The following is a 22362-nucleotide window of genomic DNA, read 5'->3' on the forward strand; positions in this document are numbered from 1 at the left end:
TGACTCTGATATTGACCTATTAATGGTACTTTTAATGCAAGCTTGGATCATTGGTACATGTTTATCCCAAGAAGAATGTATGTCAGAGGCAAGATGCTGGAGAACATTTAGGATTTTCCAGTTCTGTCTCTTGACTAAACCATTGGAGTGATAAGGAGTAGGGTTGCATTTCATGATGTTAAAGTGTTTACAAATGTCTATGAGAATTTCATTGTTGAACTCTTTTTCCATTGTCTGAAATGAGTGTTTTGGGTGTAGTGTAGGAGCATACGAGTTTGTCAACAATTGTTTGTGCAACGTATTGTGCTGTCCTGTCTGGTGAGTATGAAAGAATGCAGAACCAGGAAAAATGGTTTGCACAAAAAGGTATTGGTTTTGCTGGGGGGTGAGGGGTAACTTAGAGGTCAATAGCTACTGTGTCAAAAGGTTTGCAAGGGGCAGGACAAGTTAAGATGGGAATATGACCACTAATATGACCTATGTGTGAAGCACATGAATGGAAAGCATAAAAATAGGCGTGTATATCTTTCCTCATGTTTAAACAGTACTGCAATTTGGTTTGCGTCAAGCATTTGTCCTTTCCTGGGTGGGCAGCGATGGGTGAAATATGTACGAGTTTTAGAACTTCATGAATGAGTTTTGTAGGATCAACAAGCTGAAGCACTGAACGGTTGGGCTCATATTTGTTCTTCAGTGTTGTGGTGAGATACAGTGCTTTGTCTATTAAGGTGTAGTTTTTTATGTTTGGAGGAAAATCATCTGTGTCTGTTGTATCACCAGAAGTGAGGAAGTATATAACACATTTCCAAAGGGGATCTGACTTTTGCACTGTGGCACTGTGCACTTGCGTAAGGTTGACAGGGGGGTGGGCATCTTGAATGATGAAAGCAAAGTGGAGATTGAGGGCATCTGCCACCACATTTGCTTTTCCGTGAACAAAATGGAATGTTGGCATGAATTCTTTTATGGGGGGAAACCAACATGCTAATTTGCCTGTGAGATTTTTCCCTTTGAAGAGGTGTAAGATTGGTTGGTGGTCTGTGTGGATATGTATCTCATAACCAAGGATGATCTCTTTGATGTGCTTAAGGCCATATATTACAGCTAATGCTTCTATTTCTGACACTGAGTAATTTTTTTCATGCTTGTTGAGTGTGTGGCTAGCATATGCAACTGGTCTGAGTTTTATGTTATGTTGTTGCATAAGGATTGCATTGATGCCTGTGTAGCAAGTGTCCATGTGTATTGTGAAAGGAAGCTTGTGGTTTGGAAAAGCAAGGACAGGTGCTGTTGTTAAGGCTGGTTTTAAGTCATTAAAGGCTTTCTCTTGGTCAGGTGTCCAGTTAAAGGAGGTGTCTTTCTTAAGGCAGTTAAGAGTGCTGCTATACCAGTGTAACCTTTGATATACTGTCTTTAAAAACCTGATAGACCAAGAAATGAACATATGTGGTCAGCATAAGTAGGGCGTGGAAAATCAATGACTGCCTTGACTTTGTTCTGCGAGGTTAGAATTCCATGAGAGTTTAGGACATGGCCTGAGAAGCATTTTTCTTTTTGAAGGAAGGAGCACTTCTTAAGGTTCAGTTTGAGTCCTGCCTTTGCTAGTCATGAGAAGACAGTGTTAAGCATGTGTAGGTGTTCACTGACATATTTGGAAGTGATGATAATGTCATGAAGATAATTGAAAACTAAGTGTCCTAGGAGGCCTGCAAGTACTGTATGCATGAGATGTGTGAAAACAGATGGGGCTGAAACATGACCCATAGCAAGACGTTTGAATTGGAAGTGTCCATTATTCATGCTGAATGCTTTGAGAGGTCTAGACTTTGTATCAAGGGAAATCTGGAAATATTCTGATATGAGGTCCAAGGTTGTGAAAACTATGTTGTTTTCACCAACGGAGTATAAGATGTGTAATACAGGAATGGGGTGTCTTTCTGGGATAGTTTAATTCTCTGAAATCCACAATTGGGCAGAAGGAACCATCGTGTTTGGAAACAACGAAGATAGGGAAATTCCATTCAGAGGTGAAGTTTGATTATGTCTTGCTCAATCATGTCTGTTATGAGGTTATCTACAATCGTGTGTTTACTGTGTGGTAATCTGTATGTGGGAATGTAATGTGATTTTGCTTTTTCCCGAGGAGATATGTGGTGTTGAATAAGGTTTGTTACTCCAAGGGGTTCACCTGGTAATGCGATGGTATGAAAATTTGTTGCCAAGAGTAACTAAGTAAGCTTGTGCACCAGGGAAGTCTACAGCATTGAAGTGCGATGCATGAATGGGTTCCAGTACTTTTAGCATGTTGGAAGTTGTATTACACACTTGTGAAGTGGGGAATTTGTCCTCCATGAGTTGTATACGTGAGGGATATACCAATAATCACAAATATTAGTGTCAACTGTGAGATGGAGGGGGCATTAGTATCATTTGCAATCATGCATTTGTGACCTTTGATATTGAGCTGATGGCGGAAAATAGGGAGGTACCATTCATGCGGCTTATTTTTGGCATACAAATTACATCGGTGTTTGAGGCTTGGGGGATTCGTATATGTAATTTTGTATACTCATGAGGGAACAGCGTTTTTAAGCAGATGATTACTGCATGAGTGTGTTTGAAAGTAGATAACACTTGTGAGACTGGGGCGGATTGAAGGTTGAAATCTTCTAAGACATCTTTCTCAGTCAATGAATTATCAACAGTATTGAAAGGGTTTTGTTCGACGTTTTGCTGATTTTGACGTGCGGGAGTTTGTACGTCTGTTATGTTTGGAATGGATGTCGACAGCTGTGAGGAAGGAAGGAGTGGAATCCTAAGGGGGTTTTGGAGTAGTTGGACAGGTGTTGGAGCTGTTTGTGTTTGGTTGTTGCAGCTCGGTCATGTGTATTTTGTTAATGGTCTGGGGGGTTTCTGAATGCAACGCAGGAAGGAAATGGTTTGCATAAATTACACCATTCTGAACGGGATATAAAACTATATGTTTCTTCATCAAGTTCAAGCCTACGAGGATGTCATCGGAAAAATGCACGTCAGCTACGTAGACAGTAAGTGGAATGGGTGGGCATTGATCTTTAAAATTATAGCCAAGGATTTTTTTTCCAAGGATAGGAAGTGGTACACCATCGACGTTGGAGAGCTGGATATCAGGAGGCTCTAGAATGGTGACTTTCTTGTGCTCCGGAGTTTGTTAAAACTGAATGTGGGCATAATGTTAACAGGAGAATAGTGTAGAAATATGGTGAGTTTGGTATTATTTGATGCCTTGAATATCATGGAAGGTGAGGAAGTGTCCGGGGGTGTAAGGGTAAGCATAGGTGCGTGTTGTGTTTGTGTTTTGTAGTCATAAGGAAGGTGTGTTATGTGTGTCTCCGACGGAGGAGTGTCATGGTGAAGCAGGTCTTTGTTGTATGTGTCAAGAGCACGCGACAGTAGTCATTCGTGTGGTAACATGTTTTGTGGTAATTGCAGTAGCAATTTGGCTAGGACGGCTGTCTGTAGTAGCATTTGTTTGTGTTGTGTCCTGGTTTTTGGCAGTAGGTGCAAAAGAATGGTGTTCGTGATGGAGAGCGCTAACGTGAGTGCGAGACATCTGTCTTGACCTCGTGTTATGTGACGTTGATCGTGTTACTTGGGGTACTGTGTGGGTGGGGGTGATAGGTACAGATGTGAGCAATTGTTCTTTCCGTATTGGAGAATTTCCTGGAAAATTCTCCCAGTGTGGTGCCTGGTATGAAAGGATTTTTTTTTTTTTTTTTTTTTTAGTATGGCTGTAATTGAGAAAGTAGTCGGAAATAGGCTAGCAGTGAGAGTATGTGTTCGAGTGAGATTTTGTCGTCTAAAACAGTCTAAGTTTTTGAGACTCCCTGATCTCGCTGTTGAAAGTAGATTAAATTTTTACTGCTTTTTCCTTTGTTTTGTATGGGCCGGTAATGTACGTTGTAGCCAATGAGTAGAGGGGTGAAAGTGAGCCAAGTTGATCAAATTGTAGCGATGCTACTATTGGCGAAGAGAAAGAGGTTTTGGCGAGTTCGTCTCCTTTATTGTAAGGTACGAGTGACTGATTTTACATACGGCGGAAGCCGATATATATACTACGTGGGCAAGTTACCTGTGGTGCGTAATTAGGTAATTGCACTGGGTTCGGTCGGGTCAAGCAGGGTCGCGCTGGCAGAGAAGCGTCAGGTCGTGGACATCAGTCACGTTCCCTGTCACGTGACTTGTCGCGGCTGTACAAAATGCTGCAAAAGAATTTTTGAAGTGTTGAACAAACTGTGGATATGTTTGTTTCCTCAAAAATGTCGGACTGAGTGTGTCTTTGAAAGCTATCCTTGATTTGAGAATGGACATTTTTGTTTTATCGTCTGTGACACTTCTGCGTGTGATTTCAGATTCAACTTCAGAGAGTAGGTTGTGTACAAGAATGTTCTCTCCATTAAAATTTGGTAAACTATTCCTTGATTGTTATAAGATTTTGTGTCTTTGGTGGGGTGTGTGGAGAGTTGTTACTGGATGTGGGAGACATGTTTGGAGTGGGTGAGATTTTGGTAGAACGGGAACGAATACAATAATTGAGTGTGGGTTGAGGTGTTTGGGACCGCGTCATAAAATATAAACACAAAGGTAACAGAGAGTAGTCTCTAGGTGAAACCTATCACTTAAATTGCATCTAACCAAAGATATGATGATGGTCTGGCTCCTGAGTGATGAGGTATTTTGGCTCGTGGTGAGGTGAGATGAACACAGATGGCACAAAGTATGAATATATTCATAAGAGGAAATGTGAAAATTTACAATGTAACACAATATATATATATATATATATATATATATATCGGGACTTGTAGTGTGGAAAAATACTTCCTTTGATAAGTGTTGGAAAAACGAGTCTGGATGTAGGCTCGTGTGTGGCGATGGCGGGTGGACGATCAAATTGTCTGCGTGTGGTAGTGATCCTAAGAAGGAGTTTTTATCCGCGGAAGAGGTCTGTGGCTATTAGTAATGTTGCTGGCTACGTTAGAGTTGATAGCCTCGTCGTAATGTTGCTGGCAACGTTGGGGTTGATTTTCTTGTAGTAATGTTTCTGGCTACGTTGGAGTTGATTGTCTTATAATAATGTTGCTGGCTACGTTGGACAGCGTCCCTGGTAGACTTGCGTTGAGGAGTGGAGCGGTGTTGTAGACGATTTTCGTTACTGATCCCTGCTGCGAGAATGTTGGGTTGTGGCAATCCACGTATCCCAGCGGCTGCTACCAGAAAATGTGGAAGGCTGTGATCCACACTTTAGGCGATGTAAGTAGCGGAGCAACTAAAGGCCGTTTAGTTCTACGGATTTACTCTAGTAAAATCGCAACCAGTTATCTTGTCCAGAGCCAGTCGTGATCTGCGCTAAGAAGCAAGGCAACTGACCACGAGAGCTGTGATGGTTGCCACTACATCAACTTCTTGTCGTACAGTAATATTTACAATGTGACAGTAGGTATTTACATGGTTGAGTGATACACAATATTAAACAAAAATGTATGAATTTATGATACATAGAAGGACATGGTATGTTCCAATATTACATACATACATATACCAAGGCTTTTTCCCCCTTTCAAGGGAGGTAGCCAAAAAGGGAAAGGCATAAAATCACTCCCACCCATTTCATCCCTAAATACACTCCACACCCCTCCCACCCTCCCTCTCATCTGAGCACCTCCTGGATGACGGGTCATCCCTGCACCTTGCCCACCGCCCTGGGTCAGAAGCAGTGTCGCAAGACAGCACATCCACAGCAAGGCCGCTTCATTTAATCGGCGACCCCCCCCTCTCCGTCCCCCCTTGCATATAAGGAGAGGACGGGGAGAAATCCTTTCGGGCTGCGTCAAAATTTGCTCACACATACTACCTCACCCCCCCGCCCATTACTCCTTATGCAATCACAACATCATCCATATGCAACCATTCTCCACTCACCTCTGTCTTCCGTCCTCTCCCTTCCTTCCTCAACAGACATTGCCCTCTTCCCCAAAGCCCCCTTCACCCCATCCATCCACCTCATCCTAGGACGTCCCCTCATGTTCACTCCCTCCACATCTGCCTTCCATACCTCTTTTACTAGTCTTTCTTCACTCATTCTTTCCATGTGTCCAAACCATCCTAATATTCTTTCATCAACCCTATCTCCCAGCTCCTTTTCCACCCCTGTTCTCCTCCTCACCTCCTCATTTCTCACTCTATCTAGCCTAGTAACCCCCACCATACTTCTCAGACACCTCATCTCAAACACATTCAAACTCCTTCTCTCTTCTTCTCTTATGTTCCAAGTTTCTGCCCCATACAGTGCTGTTGGCACAATCACTCCTTCATACAGTCTCCTCTTCGCATCCATTCCTAAATGTCTATTCCTCATTACACTCTTTAATCCACCAAGGCATTTACTCGCTTCTCTCAATCTACATTCTACCTCCACCTTTTCCTGCTACATTTGCACCCAAGTATCTAAAACTATCCACTTCCAATATTACATGGTGAAAAATAAAATATAAGGATAATTGCTGTGGACATAGGCTTCTCAACGGTTGTCTCTTGTGCTGACTAGGTGTTCTAAGAGGTCAGGTTGGCCTAATTCCATTGTTAAGTGGCCTCTAGTCCAGGGGTTCTCATTAGGGGTGAAATTCACCCCCAGGGGTAAATTTTGGGTTTTCTGGGGTTGAATTGTGATCACATTAAGTTTACGGAGTGAGAAAGCAAATATAGGCTTTGGCCTATCTGGCCTGTCACCTGGGCTGGAATTACAACCTGTGCTGACCCAGGTTAATCTTAGGATTAGAAAAGTGTCACGCTGTGCGATAATATGTGCATATTATTTAGAATGCACCTTTTGAAACAGGCACTCTTGGAAAGGAGGGGGGGGGAGTGACAATCTGGCAAATGGTGAAAGGGATGCATGAGCCAAGCAAGGCTGAGAACCCCTGCTCTAGTCGGATTCTGGTTAGACCTAATGCTCAACAGCCGCTTGGTGTGACGTCCTGTGACGTGTAATATATCTCTTCAACAATTTTGTAGGATGATCTTAGAAAAACCCTGCTTAAAATTCGGCCAATGGTGAGAGGAGCTACCCACTTTATGAGGCGCTATTGATAAGCAAAATCCAAAATTTGAGAAATACTAGTGCCATCTGTTGAGTGCACCCTATATATTGTGGGCAGAGCTTATAAAAAGCACGCCAAAAATTCGTCCAATAGTGAAAGGAGCTACCCGTCTTATGGGACGCTATTGCAAAACAAAATCCAGATTTTGGAAAATTAACCCTTAGATATTAACAGTAATGCCACCTGTTGAGCGCATCCGGTGTATTGTGGGAGGAGCTTAGAAAAAAAAAAACGCCAAAACTTCGGCCAATAGTGAGAGAAGCTACCCGACTTCTGGGGCACCATTGTAATATAAAATCCAAAATTTGGAAAAATTACTCTTGCGTTGGTGTTCAATATAAATAGTAATGCCGTCTATTGAGTGTATCCGGTATATTGTGGGAGGAATTTAGAAAAACAAATCCAAAAATTCGGCCAATAGTGAGAGGAGCTACCCCACTTACCCTGAATAAGGCGCTTTTGATGAGTAAGATCCAAATTTCTGAAAAATCACCCCTGTGTTGTGCTTGAATTTAAACACTAATGCCATCTATTGAATGCATCCTGTATATTGTGGGAGGAGCTTAGAAAAGGCCCGCCAAAATTTTGGTCAATAGTGAGAGGAGCTACCCGACTTATGAGGCGCTATTGATAAGCAAAATCCAAATTTCGGAAAAATCATCCCTCCGTTGTGCTTAAATATAAACACTAATGCCTATTGAGTGTATTCGGTATATTGTGGGAGGAGCTTAGAAAAAGCCCGCCACAATTTTGGCCAATAGCGAGAGGAGCTACCCAACCTATGAAGCGCTATTGATTAGCTAAATCCAAATTTAGGAAAAATCATGCTTCCGTTGTGCTTAAATATAAACACTAATGCCATCTATTGAGTGCATCCGGTATGTTGTGGGAGGAGCTTATAGATAGCCCGCCAAAACTTCGGCCAATAGTAAGAAGAGCTACCCGACTTATGGGGCGCTATTGATAAGCAAAATCCAAATTTTGGAAAGATCATCCTCACGTTAGTGCTTAAATGTACACAATAACGCCATCTATTGAGTGCCTCAAGTGTATTGTGGGAGGAGCTTAGCAAAAGCCCGCCAAAATATCGGCCAATAGTGAGAGGAACTACCCGACTTATGAGGCGCTATTGATAAGCAAAATCCAAATTTTGGAAAAGTCATCTCTGTGTTGTGCTTAAATATAAACACTAATGCCATCTATTGAGTGCACCCGGTATATTGTGGGAGGAGCTTATAGAAAGCCCGCCAAAACTTCGGCCAATAGTGAGAGGGACTACCCCACTTATGAGGCGCTATTAATAAGCAAAATCCAAATTTTGGAAAAATCATCCCTGTGTTGTGATTAAATACAAACACTAATGCCATCTATTGAGTGGATCCGGTATATTGTGGGAGGAGCTTAGAAAAAGCCCGCCAAAACTTCGGCCAATAGTGAGAGGGACTACCCGACTTATGAGGCGCTATTGATAAGCAAAATCCAAATTTCAGAAAAATCATCCCTGCGTTGTGCTTAAATACAAACACTAATGCCGTCTATTGAGTGTACCCGGTACATTGTGGGAGGAGCTTAGAAAAAGCCCGCCAAAACTTCGGCCAATAGTGAGAGGAGCTACCCGACTTATGAGGCGCTATTGATAAGCAAAATCCAAATTTCGGAAATATCATCTCTGTGTTGTGCTTAAATATAAACACTAATGCCATCTATTCAGTGCACCCGGTATATTGTGGGAGGAGCTTAGAAAAAGCCCGCCAAAATTTTGGCCAATAGTGAGAGGAGCTACCCGACTTATGAGGCGCTATTGATAAGCAAAATCAAAATTTTGGAAAAATCATCCCTGCGTTGTGCTTAAATACAAACACTAATGCCATCTATTGAGTGTATCCGGTATATTGTGGGAGGAGCTTAGAAAAAGCCCGCCAAAATTTTGGCCAATAGTGAGAGGAGCTACCCGTCTTATGAAGCGCTATTGATAAGCAAAATCCAAATTTTGGAAAAATCATCCCTGTGTTGTGCTTAAATACAAACACTAATAGTGCATCTGGTATATTGTGGGAGGAGCTTAGAAAAAGCCCGCCAAAACTTCGGCCAATAGTGAGAGGGACTACCCCACTTATGAGGCGCTATTGATAAGCAAAATCCAAATTTTGGAAAAATCATCCCTGTGTTGTGCTTAAATACAAACACTAATGCCATCAATTGGGTGCATCTGGTATATTGTGGGAGGAGCTTAGAAAAAGCCCGCCAAAACTTCGGCCAATAGTGAGAGGGACTACCCCACTTATGAGGCGCTATTGATAAGCCAAATCCAAATTTCGGAAAAATCATCCCTGCGTTGTGCTTAAATACAAACACTAATGCCATCTATTGAGTGCACCCGGTACATTGTGGGAGGAGCTTATAAAAAGCCCGCCAAAACTTCGGTCAATAGTGAGAGGAGCTACCCGACTTATGAGGCGCTATTGATAAGCAAAATCCAAATTTCGGTAAAATCAGCTTAAATATAAACACTAATGCCATCTATTGAGTGCACCCGGTATATTGTGGGAGGAGCTTAGAAAAAGCCCGCCAAAATTTTGGCCAATAGTGAGAGGAGCTACCCGACTTATGAGGCGCTATTGATAAGCAAAATCCAAATTTCGGAAAAATCATCCCTGCGTTGTGCTTAAATACAAACACTAATGCCATCTATTGAGTGTATCCGGTATATTGTGGGAGGAGCTTAGAAAAAGCCCGCCAAAATTTTGGCCAATAGTGAGAGGAGCTACCCGTCTTATGAAGCGCTATTGATAAGCAAAATCCAAATTTTGGAAAAATCATCCCTGTGTTGTGCTTAAATACAAACACTAATGCCATCTATTGAGTGCATCTGGTATATTGTGGGAGGAGCTTAGAAAAAGCCCGCCAAAACTTCGGCCAATAGTGAGAGGGACTACCCCACTTATGAGGCGCTATTGATAAGCAAAATCCAAATTTCGGAAAAATCATCCCTGCGTTGTGCTTAAATACAAACACTAATGCCATCTATTGAGTGCACCCGGTACATTGTGGGAGGAGCTTAGAAAAAGCCCGCCAAAACTTCGGCCAATAGTGAGAGGAGCTACCCGACTTATGAGGCGCTATTGATAAGCAAAATCCAAATTTCGGAAAAATCATCTCTGTGTTGTGCTTAAATATAAACACTAATGCCATCTATTGAGTGCACCCGGTATATTGTGGGAGGAGCTTAGAAAAAGCCCGCCAAAATTTTGGTCAATAGTGAGAGGATCTACCCGACTTATGAGGCGCTATTGATAAACAAAATCCGAATTTTGGAAAAATCATCCCTGCGTTGTGCTTAAATATAAACACTAATGCCATCTATTGAGTGTATCCGGTATATTGTGGGAGGAGCTTAGAAAAAGCCCGCCAAAATTTTGGCCAATAGTGAGAGGAGCTACCCGACTTATGAGGCGCTATTGATAAGCAAAATCCAAATTTCGGAAAAATCGTCCCTGCGTTGTGCTTAAATACAAACACTAATGCCATCTATTGAGTGTATCTGGTATATTGTGGGAGGAGCTTAGAAAAAGCCCCACTAAATTTTTGGCCAATAGCGAGAGGAGCTACCCGACTTATGGGGCGCTATTGATAAACAATATCCGAATTTCGGAAAAATCATCCCTGCGTTGTGCCTAAATATAAACACTAATGCCATCTATTGAGTGTATCAGGTATATTGTGGGAGGAGCTTAGAAAAAGCCCGCCAAAATTTTGGCCAAGAGTGAAAGGAGCTACCCGACTTATGAGGCGCTATTGATAAGCAAAATCCAAATTTCGGAAAAATCGTCGCTGCGTTGTGCTTAAATATAAACACTAATGCCATCTATTGAGTGCACCCGGTATATTGTGGGAGGAGCTTGGAAAAAGCCCGCCAAAAATTCGGCCAATAGTGAGAGGAGATACCTCACTTATGAGACGCTATTGATAAGCAAAATCCAAATTTCGGAAAAAATCGTCGCTGCGTTGTGCTTAAACACAAACACTAATGCCATCTATTGAATGTATCCGGTATATCGTGGGGGGAGCTTAGAAAAAGCCCGCCAAAACTTCGGCCAATAGTGAGAGGAACTACCTCACTTATGAGGCGCTATTGACAAGCAAAATCCAAATTTCGGAAATATCGTCGCTGCGTTGTGCTTAAATATAAACACTAATGCCATCTATTGAGTGCACCCGGTATATTGTGGGAGGAGCTTAGAAAATGCCCGCCAAATTTTTGGCCAATAATGAGAGGAGCTACCCGACTTATGAGGCGCTATTGATAAGCAAAATCCAAAATTTGATAAAATCATTCCTGTGCTGTGCTTAAATATACTAAACGCATCCTGTATATTGTGGGAGGAGCTTAGAAAAAGCCCGCCACAATTTTGGCCAATAGTGAGAGGAGCTACCAGATTTATGAGGCGCTATTGATAAGGAAAATCCAAATTTCGGAAAAATCGTTCCTGCGTTGTGCTTAAATACAACTAATGCCATCTATTGAGTGTATCCGGTGTATTGTGGGAGGAGCTTAGAAAAAGCCCGCCAATAGTTAGAGGAGCTACCAGATTTATGAGGCGCTATTGGCAAGCAAAATCCAGATTTTGAAATCATCCTTACTATTTTTTGAGTGCACTCATTGTAATACGGGAGGAGCTTAGGAAAAGCCTGTCTAAACTTCGGCCAATAGTGACCGGAGCTACACGACTTATGGGGCGCCGTTGATAAGCATAATTCCAACTTTGGAAAAATCATCCTGTTGATTGCACCTAGTTTATTATGGAAGAGCTTAGCAATATAGTGAGATAAGTTACCCGACTTATGGGGTGGTATTGAAAAGGAAAATCCAAAATTTGGAGAAAAAAAAATAATCTTAGTGCAATTTACAGAATTATTAAGGTATTGTTTGATAGTGTGGTTGAAAATTACGCTAAGTGGCTCGTGGCTCTCGTTAGGCTTATGAATAAATTTTCCTCAATTAACTTGTAATTTAACATTCTTTAGCTAATTAAAGCGTACATGATTTTGTTGTGTTTTAATATTTTTCGTTTGTGTATGTAGGTGGATTTATCTATATTATTTATATTATAGAAGTTGAACTCGGTATCCAAACTTTTTTTTCAATATCTATATGGTGAGCTATTTTGGCATGCGCCAGAGATTATATATAGAAAGTTATTTTTTTTTTTATTCTATTTTATTTTCTAGTATGGAAACTAACATCCAACATTAAAAAATATGTCAATATCGTGGAAGTTTACTATTCATTTTTTTAACTTTTCACTCATAAATTTAATACATCTCACACTCTCAGGCAGGTTCGAATCCTGAAGACGTTGATGCGATGTATGAAGAAGACGGCTCGATATTCACTAAGAAAAGCTTGTAGCACCTTCCCCGTCTCCAAAGTCCGCTGGGGACGGTATCCTACGAAGATAGAGGTCTGTCAGGTGTCGGAATACAAAGACAAGTTTTCCTGTCTTCATATAAAAGAGGTTAATTAACCCAATGAGTTAACCTAGGCTTAATTTCCTTCTTCTAACTCTTCCATAGTTGTGTTAATTCTCAATAGTCTTCGTCTTTTCAGGAAAAAAAGATCCAATAAAACAAAGACATATGTCGCGTTATTCTGTTTTATTGAATAACATGCCAAAACTCACACGAAATGCTTCTATTTTCTAACAAAAAATAGTAATTAATAGTATGCTTAGGCTACACAAACACTGAATGAGGGGTTGGGGGGTTGGGGAATACCGTCACAAAAAGTAATTATTTTTTTTTCGGTTCCAAGGATAATTGTCAAGGATATTTAACCAATGCTGTACATACAGGACTCGCCCTCACCTACCTGTTTTCAGTTTTAGAGACGTGGGGGCGAGGTTACGTCATAACGCCCGTACCCACATAATGGTCATGCCAATATGTAGGTCAATATATATATATATATATATATATATATATATATATATATATATATATATATATATATATATATATATATGCATGTAAAGGTTACACCTGTACTTAAGTCAACTGCACGCAAGCACAGTATGTACCATGTACAGTAAGTACCATGTACAGTATACAAAAAATATTCTTTCAACATACGCGTCATGTTCTTTACCTCATCTTTTTATGTTGCCTCCTTAAAAAAAAAAAAAAAAAAAAAAAATGTTCCACATTTTTTCTCAAAATTTGTCGACTCAAGAAGGCAACGTGTAAATATATATATATAATATCATTAAAAAAAATCGGCGCTCATTAGTTCGCACCTGTGTTCAACAAACGCTTAAAGGGTAGGTCTTATCAAAATATTAGTATCTACTACAAAGAGCTTAGCCCGTATACAGGACCTATTAAAATATAGGTATCATATATCCAATTTACATCCATCGAAATGCAGCCAATCAGAACAGAGGACGTAGATGGTGAGGACTGCAACCACTGTGCAAACGACCTATTCAACCAACTAGGTGGGGGAGGGGTGTGGGAGGAGGAAAAAGAGGAAGGGAGAAGGGAAAAGGGTGTCCCAACACATTGGGTCAAGGTCTGTACACAGGTCATTCAACGACGTAAAACTGAACAAGTCCGGCGACATAACCCATCCACGCGTAACACAAACAAAACGAGTATCTCTCAGACATGGTTGGTTGTTATGGACTGTAGTTTACCAGAGCTTCTATCCTCTCTCAGACATGAGCTGTGAACCTCTCTGACACCCGCCGACTCTTCCCCCACCCTCCTCCTCCCCTACCTCTCCAGGAGCCTAAGGGTGTCAAAGGGGGATGGGGGAACACGACAGAAGTCTTGCACTATGCAGGTGAGGCGAGATGGAGTGAGGTCAAGTTAGGTTAAGTGAGGTCTTTCCTCCCATAAGCAGATAGAGAGGCAGCCTCTTTTAAGTCTTACACTTGCACATCGGCCCACGCAGCTCGAAGAACAGATAGAGGACGAAGGGGAAGAGGAAGAGGAACAGAGGGATCTAATGGCAGAGGGCTAGAACCAAAAAAGGATAAACTTCGTTCGTACACCAAGAGGAACAGAGGAGAGCAACGAAGTGGATGTGGCCAATGTCGGAGGTGGGGGCTAGTGGAGCAGGGACTTAGCTGTACTGAAAACAAAGATTCGGACCATGGACTATCAACGTCATGTTCTTGTGGGGATTTCAAAAAAGTCCGAGACATCTTGGGAAAAAAAAAATGCTCCTGCAAAGGCCGTAAGCAACAAGGTCTCACAACTACGACCCCTGAGGAGTCGGCTATACCCTACCGATGGACTGCGAGCCATCCCCCCCTCCCCCCCCGTCAGTCTGAAGCTTGAGAAGGAGAAAGTGAGGAGGAAGTGACTCGCCTTCCGTTCTAAACTGCTCCTACCCCAGCTCTTAATCCACAACTCAACTTCCTCTTAGGGTCACAGTTAAGAGGCTCCTGGTGACCACTCCACACATTTGCAACCAGTGACTTGTAAATAATAATAATAATAATGACAATAAAAATAAAATAAAATAAAAAGGAGAAGGAGTGGGTGGGTGAGAGGGCACTGGCTATTTACTTCTAAACCTACATGATATCTCGGCATTACGAAAGAATAACAAAAAATAAATTCCTGTTACAACTCCGTGTCTGTTTTTTTCTCCTAAGAAAAAACACTTTCATGTACATTACATTCTTCTCCTCTCGCCTGGCCAAATCTCAAAACACTACAATTCCGTCTTCGTAACAAACATGTCCATATTAGGGCGCTCTTGCCTTCGTCCATCACATTGCCTGGACTCTCTCTTGACCGGATGTCACACGAGCCAGTTTCCGTTTTCTTTCATCCTCGTTCCGTTTTCTTTCTCCCTCATTCCGTTTTTTGTTTTATCACCCCGTTCCGTTTTATTTCACCCACATTCCATTTTCTTTCTCCCTCGTTACGTCATACTGTCCCCGCCTTTTGTCCAGTAAATCACAGGTAACAATGACGGCGGTAGTCAAGGGATAGGCTAATGCTAATCTACGAGACACATAATCCTACAATCTTTTAAATTGTGTTTTTCTTTGTTGTTTTTCTTTTGAAAGACTCTGATCAAGACACTTGTATTCCATGGTGTACAAAACACAAAACTAGTTTTCGGTACTTTCTTCTAAACTTTGTTTATTTTTTATTTTTTCCTTTCTTTTACTATTTCTTCCGTTCTTCGTCCTTGTCCTCCTTTCATTACTCAAGTTTTCCTCTTCTATATCCTCTCCATTTGCCAATTTTTTCCTTCTCACAGTGAGCGGCCGCAGAGGCTTGGCGAAGGCCGTGGCAGTATCCTCCAGACAAAAGAGGGAGGCGAGTGGGGGGGGGGGATTGGGGAGAGTGGGGGCAGGAGATTGGTGGGTGGGTATGGAGACTGGAGGGGAAGAGATGTGGGCTGGAGATCGGGGAGTGGAGATAGAGAATGGGGACTGGGGAGAGTGGGGCTGGAGGTTTGTGGGTGGGGATAGAGAGTGGGGACTGGAAGGGAAGAGATGAGGGTTGAAGGTGGGGCTGGAGATTGGGGAGTGGGGATTGGAAGGGAAGAGAAGAGAGTTGAGATTGGGAGGGAAGAGATGGTGATGGATGTAGGGATTGGAAGGAGATGAGGGTTGAGAGTGGGGATTGAGAGGAAAGAGATGGGGATGGATGTGGGGATTGGGAGGGAAGAGATGTGAATAGGTGTGGGGATTGGGAGGGAGACGAGGTTTGAGAGTAGGGATTGAGAGTGGAGATTACGTTGAGAGTAATCGAAGCAAGATAAGATGGGGAGAACGTAGCAAAGTGCTGGAAAATGAAACTGGACAGTTTTGAGAAAAAAAAAAAAAAAAAAATCAGACCAGTAGTTTGGTCTTGAGAGATTTTGGAGGGTCAATAGATTTATATCTTAAATACAATTTTAAAAAATGTAGCTCCTTGGGTATTTTACTCATTTTCACCCCTTTAAATTTTCTTTCAAATTTGCATAACCTTGGAGCGTTTTCGAGTGCGGGCAGGGGGTGACAAATAGAAGACATAGCGAAGGGGTCTAAAGAAGAGATACAAAAGAAGAGGTAGAAGGATAGGAGAAGGGAGAGGCGGGAAGAGAGTGATAGAGAGGAGAGAAAAAATGGGGAGAGGAAGAGGTGAGGAACAAAGGGAAGAAGGAAAGTTAATAAGACGACTGAGAAACGGAAAAAAAGAGGAAGGAGTGGAGAAAGCCGAATAAGAGAGGGGCAAGAAGAGCAAGAGGAAGAGAGAGGGAGGTAGAAGGGGAGAGAGGGAGGTAGAAGGGGGGAGAGGGAGGTAGAAGGGGAAAAAGGGGGAAGGGAGATGGAGGTGGAAGGGAGATGGATGAAGGAAAAAGGAGGGGGAAGGCAGGAGGGGAAGGGAGATGGAAGGTAAAGGGAGAAGGAGGGGGAAGGGAGAAGGAGGGGGAAGGGAGAAGAAGGGGAAGGGAGAAGGAGGGTGGAGGGAGAAGGAAGGGGAAGGGAGATGGAGGAGGAAAGGAGGAGGGGAAAGGGAGAAGGAAGATGGAGGGGGAAAGGAGAAGGAGGGGGAGGGTGGGAGATGGAGAAGAACACGAGGCGATGGCAGCACGGCCCGTGCCAGTGCCAATGTGCCTGCTGCACCTGGGGAAGGCGATAAACCTACACAATGCAATGACCTACACAAGGCATGGCAATAACCTGCAGTTGCTTGGTTGGCTGTGGGGTAGGGGTGGTAGTGTGGGGGTGAGGGGCGGGCGGGTGGGGGGGACAGCCTGCGCCCCTGCATCGGAAGGCAGGTAGGCAGGCAGGCAGGCCCCCTATCCTAAACAGGCGGTAACTGTGGTGGTGGTGGTGGTGTGAGAGCGGAGGGAGTTGGCGGCGCGTTCAGACCTTTGCGACAGCCCCGCCCCGCCCCGCCGCTCCGCGCCCCGCTCCGCCGCGCGGCGTCCCTCAGCGGCGGGGAACGCACCGGCACGCGTGCATACAACTATATTTATCATATAAATTATTATGAATCTAAACTTTGAATTTATACAAACAATGTCTGCACGGCCACATCGGTTGGCGCCGGAGTCGTTAAGTTCAGCGAGACGACACTACTTGTTGGCGCCACAGGGGTGCCGGTGGCGACGGCGGCGGCGGTGGCGGCGGTGGCGGCGACTGAAGCGGTGGCGGCGGCGGTGGCGGCTTTGCCCAAGAAGGCTGCGGAGGACGGCGGGCGGCTATGTCTGCCGCAGATCGTTAAGTACGAAGGAGAGGCGTACAGGAACAGGGGCCATCAAGGCACAGGTACGCGCCACACCCACACCCACGCCCACGCTCGCCTGCCTACCTGCCTGCCTGCTCGCCAGCCCGCCCACAGCAACGCCCGGAAGTGGGTGGGGGAAAGGGGGTTGGTAATTTCGATGGGATAAAGAGCTGGAGGAAGGCGAGGGAGCATCGGAGACAGGGGCAAGAGCGGTTGAGGGCGCGAGGGAAGAGTGGAGCGAAGAAGGAGTGAAGGATGGAGGAGGATGGGGCAGCAGAGCTGGGGCAGTGGCGCGTCCTTCCTAGCAGCTGGACGGCAGCGGACGGCCGCAGGCGGGCAGCGGCAGCAGCAGCAGCAGCAGCAGCAGCAGGAGCCAGATGGCAACCAGACAAGTAGCGATATCTTAGCGTAAGTATTTACACAGTAAAAATATTGGTGTCTTTTAGCTTATTTACATTGAGCTAATCCTTACATCTAGTTCTCAGGGCAGCTCAGCTGTGCCGACCGTGATGCTCGCAGCAGCAAATGGGGTGGGGTGAGGGAGGAGGAGGAGGAGGAGGAGGGGAAGGAGGAGGAGGAGGAGGAGGAGGAGGAGGAGGAGGAGGAGGAGGAGGAGGAGGGGGGCGGTGCCCAGGGTGTGGTGCAGCTGTAGTGGGGGCAGTAGAGGTGACACAGCAGCTGGGCAGTTGTGCAGCTTGGCAGGCTGGACGAAGACCGCAGCTGCACCCCCTTTCGGCAGGCCGATGTAGTAGCCAGGGTCGAAACAAGAACAGGTCACCTCACTTCGGAAAGAAAACGTGGTACCTTGTAAAGAAGTTTTCTTCCCCACCGGGGCGAGCCGCCCTGTTCTTGTTCAGACCTTCGTGGTGATGGTGTTGTTGGTAAGACTGGTGGTGAGGGCGGCGTTGGCGGTGGCGTTGAGGAGGCGGCGATGGCGGGTGAGGGAATGTGATTCAAGCGCCAATGGTGGAGGGGAGCGGCAACAACATCAACAACAGCAGCGGCAGAAACATCAACAACAACAACAACGCCCCCAGCCAGCTCCGCATTCACGCCCACCCTCGGCTCCCTGGGCGGGCTGAGCGAGCACGTACGCCCACGGGCGTGCGCGCAACCACGTGATCATAAGCGCGCGCGCGCGCACGTAGGCGTGAGCACGAACGCACACATGCACACACGCATACGCACACATATGTAAAGCAGCCTCTGAGCTGCTTCTTCTTCTTTTTCTTCTTCTTCATCACAAATTTGTACAGTAAACAACCGTTATGGTCCAGAAACGAAGCGAGGAAGAGGCAACCCCTAGCCACGGGCCCGTGGTGTAAGTGAAGTTGTGTTCAACACCTCACAGTGGCGGACAATGACGGTGCCGATGATGGTGCCAATGGTGGTGCCCACCACGTGACCCCTGGGTGGTTTGCCAAAGAGTGGTGGTCAGTGTGGTGGTGATCAATGTGGTGGTGGTCATTGTGGTGGTGGAAGTAATGGTGTGTAATGATGGCGCAAATGTGATGTTCTTGGTGGTACTGGACGCCGTTGTTGTGGTGCTGTGGAGGTGATGACATATGGATTTTTGTGATGCAGTAATGATGTGGGAGGTACACAGGGTCTTGCTGCAATAGGCTGGAATGAGGCAGCGGTATTTGAGGGGCCCTGACAAGGGGCACTGTTAAGAGGTAGAGTGAGAAAGCTCACAGGTAGACGCCCTTCCCCTGACCACCTTCACTCCCAGGGATGCTCCTCAACTGAATAAAATCGTCTAGCATTCTCCAGAACAAAATCTACAACAGACATCACCAGGTGTGGGTGCTGGCAAGCTTGTAGATGCGATCTGCCATTGCCAAGTCCCTGAAGGTGCTGGCATGATTAAGCACTTGTCATGATGTAAAAATTCAAGATCCCACAATTGCTGCAAACACTTATTGCATTAAGCTCTAGTGACTACATGTCACTTTGACCAACACCCAATTTTTTTCAGCTACAGGAAAACTTTGGAAAAAAAAAATAATGCAACATTTACCAGTATATACAATCTCAGATATCAGGATGGCACAAAATTTGTCTCATTCAGCCTAAATCCACTAAATGAAATTGCCTTGTGTTCACTTGAATATAACTATTAAGTGATCTCTGACTGTAACTCTCTTTACAGACTGTCCTGACAAACACCAGATGATTTTATTCAGCTTTAAGGAATATTTAGGACAAATTGGGGTTCCAAATAAATCAGGATCCCATTGAGTTCCAAGTGTACTTCTTAACTGGATGAAATCATTTGGTGATAACGAAAACATATATACAAAAAAAAAAAAAAAAAAAGTTGTACAGGTTTATCGGGTTATGTTAACAATTATAGTTGCCCTATGATTTCTGGGTCTATGACCAGATTACACTATGTGATGATACCAGTAAAAAAAATGTGAAAACTACGTTGTACTCTTTAGTCTGGTCTACATCTTTGAACCAGGGCACTGTTTTTGCTACAAACGTTACTCTGTACAAGACCAAATTGGGGATGTTCAAGAATTTTGTTCAGGCAGATGCCAGACGATTTTATTCAGCTTAGGGGAACTTCTGTAAAGTATGTATATATATATATATATATATATATATATATATATATATATATATATATATATATATATATATACACGATAATATATATGGTGGTGGTAATGATGGTGTAAATGACAGCTGCTGCAGCAGAGGTGGTAGTGAAGGATGTGGTGGTGATTAATGTGGTGATAATGGATATTGTGGTGTTTGCTGTGATCATGAGCATATATGGTGGTGGAAGTGGTGGCAACAGTGGTGGATCTGGCAGTAATAGTAGATGTGTTGGTTGTGCTATAGCCTACACAGTATTCATCTATGTCTGTAGCAACAGGAATGAAAATATTGTTGTTAAACTGTGTCTGTATTTCTCTTCAGAAACTCCTAAGTACTAGCCCTCCTGTGATGCATGGGTGTACAAGAGGTGGCATGGGTGAGTGGGTGAGGGGAGGGGTGGGCATGGGTGTGGGGAAGTCCGGGCATCAGGGTGCCTCTTGCCACTCGCTTCACAGGCACTAATCACATAGGTCCTCATAGTGCACCCCGACGACACAAAACACGTGATGCAACACGCAAGGGCAATCTTCCTCTGCAAGGAGTGATACCCTAAATGCCATGGGGGCAATATCTCTTCCACTGGGAAACACTTCTCCAATGGGACAACACCTCTCCGAAGGGAGAACATCTCATTTTTGGGGAGAATAACACTTCTTCTGAGGGCAACACATCTCCCTATAGGGGGTAGGAGGAACAACTCATCTTTGGGGCAACACTTGGGCAACATTTCAACCATGGGGCAACACTTCTTCCTATGGGCAACATTTTATTTTTTCCCATCCAAGGGAGCAATATTTCTTCCTTGGAGCAACACTTCTCTCAAGGAGAGGATAAAATGTTTTCAGTGTGGCAACACTAATTTTTTTTTCTTTCTTTCTTTCTTTCTTCCACAGGCCATCGTGGCTTCTCTGTGAGGGTAGCCTATGTTCCACCTCTATGCAGTGCTGTTGACGGCAAAGCTCCTAAGGGGTCACAACAGCCAGTGGCATCCCCTAAGGATCCCTTTTTGTTCCTGACAGCTTGGTGCAGCAGTAGTGTCTCACAGCTGGTCCAGCAGTCTTGTGCAGCAGTAACAGTAGCATCTCCTGACAGCTGGTTAACAGCCTAGTGAAGTGGTAATTCTATAAGCTGGCCTAATCAGCTGTGGGCATCCTGGTCTGTTAGTACCAACTCGGTTCAGGGACATGGCACCAGTTCATGGCAGCTGGTCCAGGCAGTGCCAAAAGTGCAGCTATCTCACCTATATTCCACAAAGCTGCAGAGGAGGAGGAGGAGGAGGAGGAGAAGGAAAAGGTGAATGCCAAGCCAATCACTGGAAAGGGAAGGTGCACAGGATACTAAGGAGAAGAATGGGAAAGGGCTGGAGACAGAACCAAGGGACAATGGAGAATAAGAAAGATGAAACAAAGGAAGTGTGACAGACTGACAAGTGACAAAGAATTATGACAAAAAAGGTAGAGAAAGGGAGAGGAAAGGAGAGAGTGAGAGAGTGTTGGAAGAAAGAAGGAGAGTGAGAAAATTAATGTAGAGGATGTGGTGGCTGTGGTATTGAAAGGAAGAGTAGAGGAGGAGGAGGAGGAGGAGGAGGAAGAGGATGTTGGGGAAAAGGTGAATCTGGGTTGCCAACTAGGTTGCCCATCCCTCTGTCATGCGAGGTCGTTTGCTGAGGGGCGTCTCATAGTCCAGATGGTGTGAAGTCGCACCTTCTGGTGAGGCATGGGAGGTGGGGGTGATGTGGCCTGCCAAAAGAAAAAACACAGAATAAGCTCTAGTTTTAACATGTATTTCTCATTAAACTAATACCAACAACCAATCAATAGAATGCACTAGTTCTCTTTTGCAGAAAATACACGGCCCCTAAAAAGGGCCATGTCCACTACTTCTGCATGAGTCACTAAGGGAAGAAATTTTGTTCTGCTGTCTAAAAAGGGTGAGTGGACTGTTTAGAATAAAGTGCTATTTGTCTTTTGTGTAGGAATTGCATCTGGTACAACTGATGTCTTTGTAAGGCAGATTCTAAGTTGGTACTGTTTTAGTTCAGATTGATAACTTAAATGTAGACATGCCAGTGCAATTCCTGTTTGCCTTGAGCTCATATACACAAAAAAGAGTGAAGAGCTCATACCAAGAAATGCTTAGCAGTACTGACTTTGTCCTATGTACACAAGACTTCTCAGCCAAGTAGAAGTCACATGTAGGTCTTAGGTTCAAATGCAGAATCATGTTGTGAAAAGCACAATTAAAACTGACAGGCTATGCAGCATGTGTTGTGTGCATCACTGAAATAATGAATTTGTCACTTAAACCTATATCCTGACTAACACCAGACTATTCTATTCAGCTGTATGGGTGTCCCTGTCATGGAAAAAAAATA

The 22362-nt window shown here is 44.1% G+C and overlaps 1 protein-coding gene across 5 annotated transcripts in view; it reads right to left on the bottom strand.

The window, feature by feature from the left end:
• Positions 1–13304: 13304 nt before the first annotated feature.
• The window catches only part of LOC143018635 (myocyte-specific enhancer factor 2-like), a 58146-nt gene continuing 49088 nt past the window's right edge, over positions 13305–22362 (bottom strand). For all 5 annotated transcript variants that reach the window (XM_076174186.1, XM_076174183.1, XM_076174185.1 and 2 more), the window contains one exon: positions 13305–21727. In XM_076174186.1, coding sequence (XP_076030301.1) covers positions 21615–21727 — 113 coding nt within the window. In that variant the 3' untranslated portion in view covers positions 13305–21614. The remainder of the gene's footprint in view (positions 21728–22362) is intronic.

This window comes from Oratosquilla oratoria, chromosome 35, assembly GCF_046742065.1.
Source record: "Oratosquilla oratoria isolate Oo_2021 chromosome 35, ASM4674206v1, whole genome shotgun sequence".
Classification (NCBI taxonomy): Eukaryota; Metazoa; Arthropoda; class Malacostraca; order Stomatopoda; family Squillidae; genus Oratosquilla; species Oratosquilla oratoria.